At 32.6% G+C, this 16,511-nt stretch overlaps 2 protein-coding genes across 2 annotated transcripts; one reads left to right on the top strand and one right to left on the bottom strand.

The window, feature by feature from the left end:
- Positions 1-1,887: 1,887 nt before the first annotated feature.
- Positions 1,888-8,521, bottom strand: LOC130441587 (Golgi reassembly-stacking protein 2). The gene is made up of 3 exons (XM_056775322.1): positions 8,362-8,521; positions 8,179-8,305; positions 1,888-7,263 (listed from the first exon to the last, which is right to left on the bottom strand). Exons 1-3 carry the CDS (start codon positions 8,422-8,424, stop codon positions 6,119-6,121), a joined length of 1,335 nt encoding a protein of 444 aa, XP_056631300.1. The 5' UTR covers positions 8,425-8,521; the 3' UTR covers positions 1,888-6,118.
- Positions 8,522-8,776: 255 nt separating this feature from the next.
- On the top strand, positions 8,777-15,939 carry LOC130440995 (autophagy-related protein 9A). The gene is made up of 3 exons (XM_056774427.1): positions 8,777-9,238; positions 11,961-12,680; positions 14,338-15,939. The coding sequence occupies exons 2-3, from the start codon at positions 11,977-11,979 to the stop codon at positions 15,743-15,745; spliced, it is 2,112 nt and encodes a 703-aa protein (XP_056630405.1). The 5' UTR covers positions 8,777-9,238; positions 11,961-11,976; the 3' UTR covers positions 15,746-15,939.
- Positions 15,940-16,511: the final 572 nt, after the last annotated feature.

The following is a 16,511-nucleotide window of genomic DNA, read 5'->3' as shown; positions in this document are numbered from 1 at the left end:
AGAGGATAGAATTTGGTGGGATAAAAATTTTTTATAAGAGGAGGGTTTCTAGGATGATCGCTGATATAGGAATTACTCCTCTGCAGGGCTGGGGTTGTGGTGGTTGCGTGGGGCTGTGTTTATTAACTTTTATGGAAGAGGAAAAGAGAATATTTAGGATTTTTGGCTAGAAGAAAACGAAGAGAGAGCTTCCAAGTAAAAAACAGCTCTTCTCGGTTTGTTTTTTTTTTGTTTATTAGAAATTTAAAAGAAGGTAGGCGGATACAGCTGCGGCTACGTTATCCCCTATCGTCGGCTGGGAAACCGGTTCACCAGAGTGCAGAGAAACAGCAGAAAACCTGCAACACCGACGATCTATATAAGTATATATGTAGCAATACTCGATACTTATTGGCTGTTCTGTAAAAATCAAATGAGCAACTATTTATTTTTAATAAAATGTTAACGTTTAATTTAGTAAATTTTATACATTGTTCCAGTTCATAATTAAGATTTTTAAGCATAAATACATGTGGAATAAAAATAAATAAAAACCAATTTCAATAAAAAGAAACGGGAGCCTGTTTAAAAAAGCAAAAATTTCATCCAGATCGATGACTAGAATACTGTGAAACTATGGATAATAATATTTCACAACATATTTGTTTTCCCGATGAAGCTACATTCTATTTAAATCCTCATGTACATCGACAAAATGTCAGATATTGGTCTGGACTGTTTCGAGAGTGTCATACTCAATTTCCGAATAAATTAAATGTTTGAGCATGTATTCTAGGTGATCATATAATAAGCCCTTTCTTTATCGATGGAAATTTAACGGTAGGAACCTATCTTAACCTGTTACAGACACAATTTTTTTAAATAATTTGTATCTGAAAAGACGAATTGGCCGTCGTGGCTTCATTGAATGAATAAGATCACCAGATCTGATTCCTCCATGAGGTTACCTTAAATTCAGAATGTATGTGAGCCATTTGAGGACACTTGCTGAACTCCTGAACACCCTACAAAAAGTTAGGGAGTAACGAATCAAATGATCTACCTGCTTCTTCTTTAACCGGCGCTACGGTCCTTTGAGAACCAGAACAATCAACTGCCACGGCTTTGTCTGGGTATCAGAAGGCATCCTCTCCACGTGATCCAGCCACCTCAGACGCCGCTTCCTCGATGAACTAAATCTGGCTCGCCATATATCTGTGTCATTTCAGAGCCAAAAACCTTTCGCAGGATCTTACGTTCCCAGTAGTTAAAAATCCGCTCACTTGTCGTAGTCCATGTTTCGGGTAATTGTTTGTAATTTGTGAGCTTCTATCTTCGTGAGAGCGCTTTCTTGACTACCCAGAAGCATCTGTTCCCCGCATGACCTCTTGCCTTGAATTCTGATTCACGCTATTATCTTCAATTATCCAGGCCTCCAGATATTTGAATTGGTGGCACACAGGGAAAGGATGTTCTCTGACTTGGAACGTGGTTTGGGAGGTCGGGGTTGTCCTTGAGGTTCTCAAGTACATTTTTGTGTTTCTGTTCATTGATTTTGAGTACTCTTGCTTCAGCTGCTCGCTCGAATTCCTGAACCGCTATCGAAAAAGTCGAGGTGATTCGTTCGGATGCTCATTGCGGCACCTTTACATCTACCAGAAAGTAAATACATTTTTGAGCTCTATTTCTCCAACCCTTTACGACGACCCCCTGTTTAAAAAATCCGAAAAGGGGGCTGTCAAGGGAATGAATAAAAGGTGAGAATTTTTTGTGTTATAAAACACTTCGATTAAAATAAAAATGACGGGATCGAGGATTTTTCATCTTTGTTTAAAATAAGAGATTCCTAGATGGGATAAGACTTAATTATAGAAATGGGTAGGATAAAAATCAAATAAACAATAAACATTTGCTTTGTTCTTTTATTTGTCTTTCAGCATATATAATTTCATTTTTTAGACTCAATAAATATACTTCATAATAATAATCTGTAATTTACAATAGAGGCTAAAACATTTGATGAAACTAGGAGATTATTTTGCAAGAAAACATACATTTTAAAACATCTTATCGGCAGATTATTTTCAAATGTTCAATCGGTTTATTTCTATAAATAACTAAATATACATAAATAGTTTGCTTCTTGCGTTTTCTTTTCAACCCATCAAGGCCAAGTGTTTCCAAATGGCCACAGTAAACATATAATTTTACGTGAATTTCAAAAAAGCTTAGGAAAGTATTGGATAGATGGCAGCATATATATTTACTTGGATGTGTATAACATCTTATCAATTAATGGCAAGTTGCAGATAGTGGTCAAACAGCTGTTTGTCAGCAAGTTAATGCAACTCCTCGTGGTCGTGGAAATAAGAATGGACATACGGTTCGAGTAAGTACAAATTCTCTTTTAACCGAAACAAATATTCATACTTTTTTTGATATGGTATTTAAGTAAACACAAATACATGTTTCTATAAAAAAATTATATATAATACCGATGTTTATTTTGATGTGTAGGAATACAGCAACTGTAGGCACACAAAATTTCGATATGAAATAATATGCAAATTATTCACATGTTTTATAACGCGGCTTTTCTTTAGAGGAAGCTTTTAAAATTGCATATTCTGATGAACTACTAGTGGACTCAATGTATATATTGAACCAATCCACCGAACCTAGTTCTTTTACTGATGAAGAATCGAAGGATGAAGATTACAATGATTGATAGACTTCCCTCTTAGCAGATGGACATAGAATTGATCCTACTGAGGAAGATATGACCAACTATATCAATACTAAAGGAAAAATATATATTACAGTAGCGAATTAAACAGAATTTTTTAAAAACAGTACCGAATACAGATCATCCGAAGAGAAAATTCAACTTACGTCCAAATCCTTTCCGAATCAGATTACAACCAATATTATAATGTCTCCTGTAGTACCAATACATTATAATGAATGATTAATAAACATTTATATTTAAAAAATTACTAAATTCCAACCAATTGATCCCATTTTAAAAATATATTATGCATGAATATGTGACAATATTACTGCTAATGAAAAAATTGTTACATTGCTGGATTATTTATTAAGATATTTACATAATGAAAAATATTTTAATATATCACACAAAGTATGAAAAATATTAAAGAAATAATAATGTAAAAATACACGACTCAACAAAAAAGTTTATACTATTATTTTTCGGTCAATTATACAGAAAAACGAGAAGAAAATACCTCTTTTTGATATAAAGTTTGCTTTTGTGATAGTTATGGAAATAATACTCATTTTTTTTTATAAATTATCAATTAGTTAAAATACACTTAAAATACTGTGAGATCAGAATAGGGTTTTTACATTCACGCCGTGCCTCCAGATGGCACTCGAGTGATAAACAACGATCAGATGTTTTGTACATGTCTAGAAAATGTTAAAATGTCATCTAGAAAGTTTAAATACGAGGCTGATACATTTTGTTTTATATTTGGTAAATGTATTAAAGTTCGAGACATAAAATATGAACTAAAGACATATCTGTGAAGCCTAAGAAGCATATTTTGTCTGTCCTGTTCAGAATCAAGAGAAGCCATGGAATCCATATGTTGCTTGTTATTGTAAAAGATGTTTGGATGGTGAGTAATTTTTAATTTATCATTAAATAAAATCTCATAGACATAAATAAAAAACGGTGGCACTACACCTTCGTCATCGGACGTATATAAAATATCAAAATGTACTAAATCGTTTTCCATTATTGTTAATACTACAAGGCTTGAATCACATCAAATAACCTCAAATACCACAATCAACAAATGCTCCATTGCTCTCTGCACTATATCGTTCTTTGTATCCGGTCGAACTAATTCTATACAGTTCCAGTGCAGCTACCAAGAACAAACCTTAAGTTATATAATTTTTTTTTGTAATTACGAACTAAACTATGGAAATTTTACATAGTGGAGTCAAATTTTGTGTTTACTAAAATGGACTTTCCAAAATCGTTGATAATTTAAACTGAATCAACACTCACAATTACACTGTCCAATGGTCCTTAAGGACTTTCGTAATTTGCTGCATTTACAGCTTAGGGACTAGTCCCGGTTATGATTTTCAAAAAATTGACTTTTTTACATTTTTCGGATCTTTTTACTTTCAAAAAACATCTCCACAAATTCCATAGCGAAATTCAAAATAATAAGAAGGTTATAATAGTTCCAGGTTACACGTGTTACCCTTTGTAAGCAATCGACAGATTTTTTAATAATTTGTGCGTTTTATTTGTATTATTTTACCGTAATTTACCAGAAAATTGCGAAAAAATTTGAAGAAAAAAATTGCCATGTGAAAAAAAGTGAAAAAACGTTAATTTTACAATTTATTTTAACAGCCACCATTTTATTTTGTTTTTAAATTTTCATACAAAGGTGGTAAATTACGATATAAGCTACCTTTCACTTTAAAAAGCTTTTAGAAATTTTTGTTTCATATTTACCGAATTCGAGATATCTCAGCGCAGTGGGGTTTATAATTTTCTCAAAGTCTCAACTTTGGCGCTTTCTATGAAATGAAAAAAAAAATGTTTTCTAACACTTTATTATCAAAAGATAAGAAACAAAAAGTTCTATATAGAATTATAATAATAAAAAAAAAACGAGAAAAAAAAATTTAACTATACGTCATTTTTAACCCTTATAGCAGTAAGGGGAGCGTAACGGGGACGAGAGGCACGACAGTACCACCTACACTTACAAAAAACTATAATTAATGACCTATGCACGCGAAAATGGCGTTGTAATGCTTTGCTGTCCCTCGCATTGCACCCATAGGCTCCAACCCTAAAAATTTGGCTTTATGAAACCTTTATATGTACACTATGACCAAGCCTGCTCCAATTGGTTAAGATCACACTCGGGACAAATAATTTCAACATTTCAAATAAGCGAAATATTTGCAAATGCATATATTCAAGCTGCAACAATGTCTACATCCATCAATCCCTTCAAAAAATGTGACATATGGTCTTTCAATTGGAATAAATTTACAAATGCAAAGTTTTTAACTGTATCAACCACAGACGTACCACTAGCAAATAATGAGTCTGAAACAGGTCCTTTAAATGTCCGAATCCAGAAGTAATCGCCAACTATTCTTGAAGAACATCCATTTAAAGCATATTTGCCTGCTTTAACAACATCTCAGCCTCAGTCTGTACCATCAAAACTTAATGAACATAGCCTAATCCAATCTCCAATTCGAACTTCGTTTGCAAATGCTTCGTCTCAAGAAATTCTCGCGGTCCCGACAGTCAAACAAAGAAACCAAACGAGAAATAACTATCGCCGGGGGAAAACTGTTGTTCTCACTTCGAACCCCTACAAAATTGAGTTAGAAAAACGAGAACAACTTATAAGAACGAAAAATTGTTCTAATCCAAATGACCCCAAGTTAAAGAAGAACTCCAAGAAACAGAAGACCCAAAAAGCTTCCTCTGGTGTAGAAAATGCCATCGAGCATACCATGTGCCTGTACTGCCTTGACACTTATTTAAAGTCTTCGGAAGTTTGGGTGGGCTCATACAGCTTGTGCTAGTAGAGACGACGAGAATACAGAAGAAATCCACATCTGCTTGTACTGTGATGCAAAATAAATACTGCCCCACCCTAGGGCGCGATGGGGTTTTCATTAGAGTTTCAAAAAATTAAAATTATTACGTCAAATGATTATTTACATCACCAAATTCTATGCCAAATGATTATGAGTTTAATAAGTAACCAAGGTATTGTGACTAGTGTTCATTAATAAATACATTATGTTAATTATTTTACTGTATATTTTCTTTAACGTCCTCATTATGCCCCCCTCACCCCTAACCGGTACTAGTTCCTTAAAGTATTGGTGTAGTGGTGATAAACTTTCAAAGTATGACAACATTAAATTTTTTCCCAGAATTATTCTCAATTAAATTCCTCAACTTGTTGGATAAAATTTATCTCCAAAATTATCTTTCCACTGTTACACAGAAAGTCAGTTGATATAACAAAAAAATGTATTTTCTTTAACTCCAAATCCCATGAACACCAATAAAATATAAAGATTGTAAAAAGTCAATATTAAAAATACTATCAAATTACATAATCTCTGGGCCTGATTTACTAGATGGCGCAGCTGCGCCACTCAATAATTGTTGTGCCGATTGTGCAGCTATATGAGGGTCAAAAATGATAGGTTGGTTTTGAAAACCTGATAAAGGCGGTGGCGGTAGAGTTGAATTTGATGCAGGTGTACCATACAATTTGTTACTGGGTTGCGCTTGAGGCAGAATGTAAGTTTGGGGATAGTTAGTTTGCATTGGGGGATGTACATTTGTTTGGACATTGCTAGACTGCTCCAGGGGATATGAATACACTGGATATACAGTTGGGTTAATATTATTAACAGAATAATCAGCAGGATTATACATAGCCGGTGTTACAATTGGTTGCGGTGAATACAAAGAAACCTGAGGTTGAGATGTAGCTGTGTTTTGAATATTAGAGTTACTCATATCATTGCTGGTAGGAGCGACAGTTTGAAAATTAATATTAAAATTAGGAATGGACGATGGTGCTGGTACATTAGATGTATATACTGGTGCATTTTGTTGAACAGTACTATTAGAAGTAGTAGCGAGTTGTGATTCTTCGGCTAATTGACAAGGTTGTATTTTCAAATTTTCTGTATTTTGAATTAATGTATTGATTGATTCGGTGGTAGCATTGCTGGGTATCTCACTTTGTTTGTCACTAGGTGGTGATATAGTTGGAACTTGACTAAATATTGTTGTAGTTGGTGGTGGTTGCACCACATTTCTTACAGGTATTCGATGGAGGTAACCATACCCTATACCACACCCCAACATACCTTCTCCACCCCATTGTGAATTAGGAGTTATCGTTACTTCTCTACATGTATCATCATCAGAATTATATACATAAAACTTGAGAGGAACTCCATCATGACTTTCAATTAAGTTATATAGATCTTCACTTTCATGTAACACAGAATCTGAACCTACTATATAATCTGTGAAAGGTCGTAGTTTTGCTATGGCCGCTGGTGAGTTTGGATGAACTTCAAGGATATGCCAGACAGTTTCTTTTGCAACCTCAAAAGAACAGAACTTTATACTGACACCCAAATGTCCTTGTCCACCCCAAGTATCACTTGGTTCTATTGTTAATGTCCTCACACTTTGAGACTTATAACTGTATACAGTCATAGGAATTTGTTTACCTGAAAATAATAGTTATTTATGTATCAAGGCACTAAAATCATACTTTTTGTCACGTAGCTGAAGTTAGTGGCTGAGGCGTTTAGCAGAGTCAACTGACCAGACTAGTGACAAAAAGAGACTCTAATGCCATGTTACATATTACATTCTTTTTCAAAATCGCCCAGATTCAATTGGCATTAGTGTTTCACATTACTGCCGATTTCAAAAACGAAACTGATTTCCAAACCCTATTGATAGCATTTGGAAACCATTATAAACTTTTACATTAGGGTGTGGTTATATGGAACGGATGAAGGTTTTGGAGGAGATCAATTCAATGGAAACACTCTCCATGTTCTCCACTTTAAATTTAACTCAAACATACATTTGCAAATTCGAAGATTTTAAACCATATTGAGAATAGTACTGTTTGACTATTTCAATTATTTTTGACCTAGTCTTAAAGTTCTATCTTTTCCATGTGGTTGCACCTTTAACTGATAGTCCTTGTTAAAGCATAACAAATGATGAAATGAAATCTAATAAACAATAAAAAACATTCTGAAATAGATAATGGCTAAAATCAAATTATTTATTGAGGTTATCATGTGTTCAGTACAATAAATTTTTATTGGAATTATTGTTTCTCATACAAAATAATTACTTTTGAATGAGGTGTTCATAAAAATTCAGATACTGTAAAAGCATTAGACCGTATAACGCCTTTGAATTGTTAATATCAATTATACACAAGATGATGGTTATTTAAAATAAATTTGTTTAGATCATAAAAAATATATGAATTTTCTAAACACATACAATTAATTACGACGTAATTTTTTAATTGTATATAAATTTATTCCACTTATATAAATACAATACACTCTCACAATTCTATTATTCAAAAACAAGTATAAATTATTAGAAATTCTTACCTATTCCATTTTTAAGTATGGTCTTAAGAGTATCATTATCTCTATCTAGACGAATTCCATTAATAGATACAATAAAATCAAAAAACGGTTGTAAACCTGCTTTACTTCCAGGGGAGTTTTCTTGTACCTAAAATTTTAAGCACTTGTACAATTATATTCTAAAACTAGACATCTGTTATTTACTCGAAGTATATGATATCCTTCCGATCCACCACCAGGAATATCTACACTTTCTGAGTTTCCCATAATTTACTTTATTAAAATAATGACAAATTACGTGGCACCATAACCAAAAATTACTATCTCAATAACAACACATCCCTTTGAATATTTTTGACAATTTGATGGCAACAATGACGTGTTATTTTATCTTCTTTCATTAGTTGACAGGATAAATGTTATCTAAGCTGACAGCTATATCATAAGTAACTTGAAAATATTTAATCAATATTTGTCATCTATATTTAATAATTCTATCATGTTTTTTTCTAGCTAAATATCAACATGTTTAAGAATCTTAAGTTCAATTCATAAAGTTTGTTTAGTGGATCCATACATACGTTAGCGAGGGCTACCAATGAATTATACGAACAAATTTGAAGAAGAGTTAATCAATATAGCGAATTTTGGATCCTTTGTCTGCCATTCACTTCCTTGATGGAGATAGCTATATGCTGATATAACAAGACAAACAGAAAAAGAGAATTAAAATTGCTGGAATAAATTTCTGTAAACACAAGAAAAATGTTCTACCTCCATATAGATAGGTTACGGGTAACTTGAAATTATTTTGAGTGATATGAACAAAGCAAAAATGTAAATTGATAGTGATGGCAAGAAAAATAATATAAAACATATTTTTAATTATCGTGATTTGTCCAAAAGATATGAACAAGACTCGAGTATCATTTATATATTATCCCAAGTACACACAATTGACATATTCTTTGTAATTTTTTTCTACAAAATTATTGCGTTTCAACTTCTCTTTCAAGTTTTGTGACCATGGTTTTCAACACAGTGTTAAACTGGGCAGTATCAGAATATTTTTAATGTAAAGGTAAGTTTTCCTTTGTATCGAATAAGCTGTTTTTGTTTTGGTTATGTACTGAATGGCATGTCATCGCCATATTTTTGTTATTGTGATGGATTTGTTGGTGCGCATTGGGTACTTCAGTTTTACAGGTTGACCTATTAATTCGCGAATTTTTTTATACCCTTTGTGACCCGTAACGCGTGTATATGTTTATGCAACACATTAGAGTTTATTCATTTATTGTTTGAATTATTTGTGTTACAAGTTGAAAATAAATGATCCTTTATAGACTTATGCAATTACTTTTCAAGTACCTATATGTAAAAATGGATCAAGTTTGAAGCAAGGATATCATCAAGTACTCAGTTTTTGTTAATATTGCATTAATGTTACAACACTGGCATTGTGATAGATTCATAACTGATTTGGCAGTTTTAATAGGAATCTTAGATACAAAGACTATGTGGTAATATTGAAAAGTGTTAATCACATAGAATGGTAATAAAATTAAAGAAAAAATGCCTTTATTCGAAAAAAGTTTTTATCATTTGTTAATAAAATGAATTAAAAAGTTGTTAACTTGTAAGATTTGATTACAGTGGAAAGGTGGAACTAAATAAAAGCTTCTAAAAACCAATTTCTAATAATATAAAGGTTCATCCACTCTTACTCCTTTAAATTTCTAGTTCAGTCCTCACAGAGGAGCTACACCTATATCAGGTCCTACTTCAACAAAACCCCTGTCTTTACAAAAATCCTCCTTATCCTACCAAACTATAACCAATGAATCTCTCTCTCCCTCCCTCTCTCTCTCAATATAACTAGAAAATCTCCCTTAGAGGTTATTTCCGTAGAAATATTTAACATTCTAATAATTATTCTTCATTTTTTGCTATTAAATATTATTTTTTGTAAAATATTTAATTTCATTTAAACAATGTATGCAATCGATACTATATTGAGTTGCACACCTCAGAGGATTAAAACTGCTCATTTTAATTTTTATATTTCTAAATTTGACAGTTATAAAAGGGAATAATGGTATATAGATAAAGCATAAATCACCAAGTTAATAATAACTCATTATACGGGAGTAGAATACTATACTTTTTCCACGACTACTAAATAATTTTGCTGTTTTTGTGTTAAATTCTTAGAAGTAGTATTATTTTATTTTAACAAATGTTTCATACATTCAAACATAGTACATAGTTATCGAAAATTATAATTATTATATAATATCTTGTAATATAATAATAATCAACACAAAAATCTATGTATTAATTCAACAAATATTAAGTAACAAGAGGATGGTATTTATCTAGTTATTAATAATCCCTGCTACCAGTTCAAAATATATATGCCATATTATATTTTATATACTTTCATTGACTTCTCCGACAATAAATTTGATTGCTTCACAGCTTCTCTAATTTCTGGTGGCTTAAAGAAGTCAATTTCATTTTCTATACCTATTTTTAATTGGTATTTTCAACGTAATTTAATAAAAGATATTAAAACACTGAAAAGTCTAAATACACCACAATGTTGACAGGTTTTAGTTGAATTTATTTTGTTTCAAAAGCTACTGTAATTTATAAATTGTTTCAAAAAACGTGGTACATTTATAAACAGATATACATGATGTAATGAATCCAGAAATGTTGAAGGAAATCCACAAAGCAGTACTGGATGACCGGCGACTGAAAGTGCGTAAGTTAGCAGACATAGTAGGCATTTCAAAAAATGTGGTACATTGCATATTAACTGAAAATTTGGATATGAGAAAGCTGTGCGCAAGATGGCTGCTGCGTTTGCCAACATTGAAAATCAGCCTTCTGAAGATGTTTCTATTGAGTGTTTGACAATGTTTCACATAAATAAATCTAAATTTTTGCGCTGTTCCACAACCTTGGATAAAACGTGGGTCCATCATATCACACCCAAAAAGAACAATTAAAACAATGGACAGATATGAAAAAATGACTCGGCGGTCAAAGATTTTCCAACAATGAAGAGATGATGTCGTCATTTAATGTCTATTTTGAGGATCTTGACGATTCTTATTATAAAAAGGGTGTGGAACTTATTGAACATCGCTGGGAAAACTGTAAGGTCCATCCTCGTACGACAATGACATTTATGTCGCTGACAGCTCAGTGTTGATGCTCGTGCAACCAAACTGAAGGTCTTGGGTTCGAATCTGGTCTAGAAAAATCAACTTTTTTATTTTTTATTTTTGCAGAACTAAATTTTAAATATTTAGTAGTATTTTACTTGATAAAATTGTAAAAACCGATTTTTTTTTCAACAAAACAGAATAATACAGCTAAATCAAGGAAACATCTGACAGCAGTGATTAATGGATTCATTAATTACTCCCGTGATTAATAGGTATTATTAAGGCCAACCGTCACAATATGTCACATTCCGGTGATACCCTCCCCCCGTAAACATGTGACGTAATTCATGGGTGACCCCCTGGTACAAAACACGATTTATATGCCATTGTTCAATTTAATCAAAGTTCAATAACAGAGAGTTTATTTTATACCTATGACATCACACAATATTGCGGCGTTACTGAAATGTTTAAACTACCTACAAAATTTTTGAATTTTCAATAATTTTTTTCTCTATAAATATTGATCAAATAATTGATAAAAAATTATAATAAAAGTTGTAAATAAACTATCCAAAACTATTTTTTTCTCAAACCCTGTTATTAACAAACTATTTTTTTCAGGTTAAAATCAAACATCATGCATAATAATTATGCCACCTTGCAAGAGGCAGCCCACGATCAGGATGAACAGGGCATACTATATCATGTTGCAGAACCTACAAGGTCAAAATGGAGTCACATAGACGATTTGGATTCGTTTTTTACTCGAATGTACAAATATCATCAAAAACACGGGTTCTTATGTTTGTTGCTACAGGAGATTTTTGAATTGGGACAATTTCTTTTTATTGTGATATTGACGACTTATCTGTTTCACGGAATCAACTATCCTATTTTATTCCATTATAGCAATGCCAGAAATGGAACAAAGATAACATTACATGATATAATATTTCCAGTTAGTGAATGCATTCATAATTTCTCTTTTTTAACATGGTGTATAATAATTATATCACTAGCCGTGTTGGTGTTTAAATTTTTCACTAAATTTTATCAAACAATTTATTATTGGGACATTAAACAATTCTACAACACTGCCTTGAAAATCAACGACGACGAATTAGATAATTTAACTTGGTGTGATATTATATCGAAAATCAAAGAAGTTCAATTGGAACAGCAAATGTGTATACATAAACGAGAACTTACGGAATTAGATATTTATCATAGAATTTTAAGGCAAGAAAATTATATGGTAGCTATGGTGAACAAACATTTATTACCGCCGAGGATAAGAATACCTTTTATAGGAGAAATTGTCTACTGGACTAAACCTCTAAGGTATAATTTTTTTTATATCTACATATACGAGGATATATTGAAAAATTCTTAGCCTACTTACTATAGAACCAAACAAAATTTCAATGTCATAATATTTTAATACTCAACATATTCTCCTCTTAATTGGATACATTTATTACAGCGAACCTGCAATGACCTTTTAAACTTTTTTTCAGTTGAGGAAAGAGATGATAGTGGGACGGAGCCAAATCTGGTGAATAAGGGGGATGCTCTAGTAATTCAAACCCTAAATCACGAATTTTTTGCATGTCAACATGTCCTACAAAAACAAAACACCTTTTGATAGCTTTCCGCGTCTTTCCTCTTAAATTTTTTCCTGTAGAGTGGTCAGTAATGTCGAATAGTAATCTCCAGTTATTGTTCTACCATTATCCAAAAAATCAATCGTGATTACTCCATGGCGATCCCGAAAAACTGAATCAAGAACTTTTCCAGCAGATTTTTGGTTACGAAACTTCTTAGGTCTTGGAGAACCAGAGTGTCGCCATTCCATCGATTATTGCTTTGGTTCTGGAACGTAGAAATGTACCCAAGTCTCATTCATAGCAAGAATTCGGTTTAAAATCGAGCACAGATCGAACGCGATGCTTCTACCCTTGCACGTTTTTGGTCAACATTCAAACATTTAGGGATCCATTTTGCAGGCATTTTTCTCATGTCCAAATTGACGTGAACTATATGATGAACGCGTTCGTATGAAATATTCAGTGCTTCAGAATTCCGTTTTAGCCCAATTCGACGGTCAGATAAAATCATGTCATGAACTGCATCAATATTTTCGGGGACTGACACAGAAACTGGCCTTCCCGATCGATCATCATCTTCAATGGAAAATTTACCTCTTTTGAAGCTTGAAGTCCAATGTTTCATGGTCTCTTCTGCTTATCTCTTAACCCTTTTAAATACAAGTACTTGATGATGGCTTTCTTTTAATTTATTGCGTAACTCTGGTTTACTATTTACACGTCCAACTTTACACTGACACTTCTAATAAGTTATTGTTCGTTGCTATGGTAACGCAATATTTTGTTTATGCATGGAACTGGTCTAGGCTAACTAGATATCAATACATCCTCGTATACACATATGTGTTGGGGCTTGATAATATGATGACTAGCTCTGCTGAGAGAATGTTTGTGTAGGATGGGAGCTGCTCTTACACCTACTATCAATTTAGAGGCATCTGTAGATATTTTGATAAGATTCCAGAATCTCAATGAACTTCGATCTCGAAAAAGCTAGGTTTGTATTTGGTTTATCGTGCATTGTTAGGCTTTTATCGTAATTTGAAATCTTGTCAACCAGGGCTCTATGTAAAAATAAAACAAATTTGTTACACTACTATATTTTATAAACCTTGCGTTTTTCTAAAAAAAAACGTAACAACAATTCTCTTGAAGTAGAGAGCCTCAAAAATACTCAATACGTAAGTTGTAATGGGAAAAGGCCAGCAGAATAGAATACGATCCCTACCAGTGAAAAGGTTAAGCTGAGGTTGATTCTTTGATTTTTTTTATTCATACCGAGATGTTTGGTTTGAGGGACGATCATCCCTCCCTGTAAAGAAATAAAATATTTTTCAGTACTGTACCATTTTTATTATTTAGTTTAATATTCGTTTTTTTTTCATTTTTAGGTACAATATCCAGGGTTTACTCTTCAGATCTCCCTGGTCACCATTTGAAAGTCCTTGGCATCTACGAGAAGAGTACAAAAAACAAAATTTAAGAAACGAATTAGCTAATAAACTAGGAAGATATATTATTTATCTAGCACTAATCAACCTATGCCTTTTTCCCATTATATTTTTGTGGCAGATTTTATATAATTTCTACAGCTATGGAGATTTAATAAAGAGAGAACCAGGTCGAATGGGTATAAGAAATTGGTCTCTTTACTCCAAATTATATTTTAGACATTTTAATGAATTAGATCACGAATTGCAGGCAAGGCTAACGCGAGCTTATCGTCCAGCTTCAAGGTATTTGGAAGCTTTTAGCAGTCCTGTAATGACGGTAATAGCTCAGTATGTAGGATTTATGTGCGGTTCTTTGTTCACCGTCATAGTAGCACTGACTATTTACGATGAAGATGTAATTGCTGTCGAACACGTACTTAGTATAATGACAGCTTTGGGAGCTATAACTGCTATTTGTAGATCTCTGATACCAGATGAGAGAACCATATGGTGTCCAGAACAATTGTTGGAATGTGTCGTAATGCATACTCACTACCTGCCAACAGATTGGAAAGGTCAAGCACATACGTCACGTGTGAGGGAAAATTTTCAGGAGCTATTCCAAATGAGCGTCGTTGCAATATTAGAAGATTTATTATCACCAATTCTGACACCTTATTTAATGATAAGATGGGTTTATCCCAGATCATTAGAGATTGTAGATTTTTTCCGTAATTTCACGGTATCAGTAGTAGGTGTAGGAGATGTTTGCAGTTTCGCAGAAATGAATGTTAAAAAGCACGGTAATCCTTTGTGGCAGATGGATCCATACTATTACCCTTCAACGACAGATGATACTGATCAATACTTACAAGCAGAAGATGGAAAAATCGAATTATCGTTATTACATTTCACTACTACCAATCCGTTGTGGGTTCCAACACCCAGTGCACAAGAATTTATTCAGTCTGTGGAAGAACAGGCGGGACCAGAAATGTATGACTCTGATTTTCAACTATACTCTTCGCAAAGATATTTCGAGGAAGAAATGCCCAGAAGGGAAATTCTGAGACCTACTAAACCGATACTTAGAGATTCTTCTTCATCTAAAGAACAAATAGATTTCCGGCGGGAATCACAAGATTCGAGTCAAGATAATTTCCGAAGACCAATTGATAAATCAACAGTTTGGTTTGATGATACAAATCTTCAAAATTTACATAAATCCGTAACGTGGTTAGAAGGACCGAATGTATTTTCATCGGCTAATATGAGAAAAAGTGCCATGACTCTTCATACTAGACGAGCTCGGAATACTAGGTCTTTAGAAGAAACTACACCACTGTTATCTGTAAGAAATAAATAGTTGTATAATACAAATCATATAATATAGTGTACATATTTTCTCTTGAATCAAATTTATTTATTATTTACTTTCAATCAACTAAATTTTCAGTTTTCGATTTGATATGGGGATATGCGATCGATCTCTATATTTTACGTGGAATTTTTGTTTTGGAATGTGTTACCACATATAAAAATAAATGTTAACTTTTAACATCATAATCGTATTATTTCTCGATAAAAATATTTATACTAGGTCTATACTATTACCCACAATTACACGGTCTTACACGTGTCTCGATAACAAAGTTATCATCTTTAGAGATCGGAGGACTATGAAGATGATTACTTTGTTATCGAAACGCGCTTCAGGCAGAGTAATTGTGGGTGTCTATATACTAGTAGTAAATGAAATGTTTAATATGAATATCACCAACAAAACAAAATATTTATTTCTCTTGATAAAATGTCTATTGGATATTATTTTAAGAATAAAACCGGGAGCTGTTTGTATCAGTTTAAACCGACATTTCTATTTGAACTGCTTTTCACCAAATTGAAAAGGATTTTTAAAATAAGCTTAAAATAATAAAAGTATTTTTCATTAATCTTTTTAAGCTTATTTAAAAAAATATTTTCAACTTTTTGGTTTGGTGTGCTTCACATGCTAGTAAAGAGTGTTTTCTTGTTTTTTAAAAAGTTTAAAAAATCAGTTTTTAACTGATGATTATCATCCAATTATGATAATCTCAACAATGCATGCCACTATTGATTAAAACAAAATAAAA

The sequence above is a fragment of the Diorhabda sublineata genome, chromosome 3, assembly GCF_026230105.1.
Source record: "Diorhabda sublineata isolate icDioSubl1.1 chromosome 3, icDioSubl1.1, whole genome shotgun sequence".
NCBI classification, from domain to species: domain Eukaryota; kingdom Metazoa; phylum Arthropoda; class Insecta; order Coleoptera; family Chrysomelidae; genus Diorhabda; species Diorhabda sublineata.
Note: the sequence above shows the minus strand (reverse complement) of the source record. Positions and strands in the feature narration are given on the sequence as shown.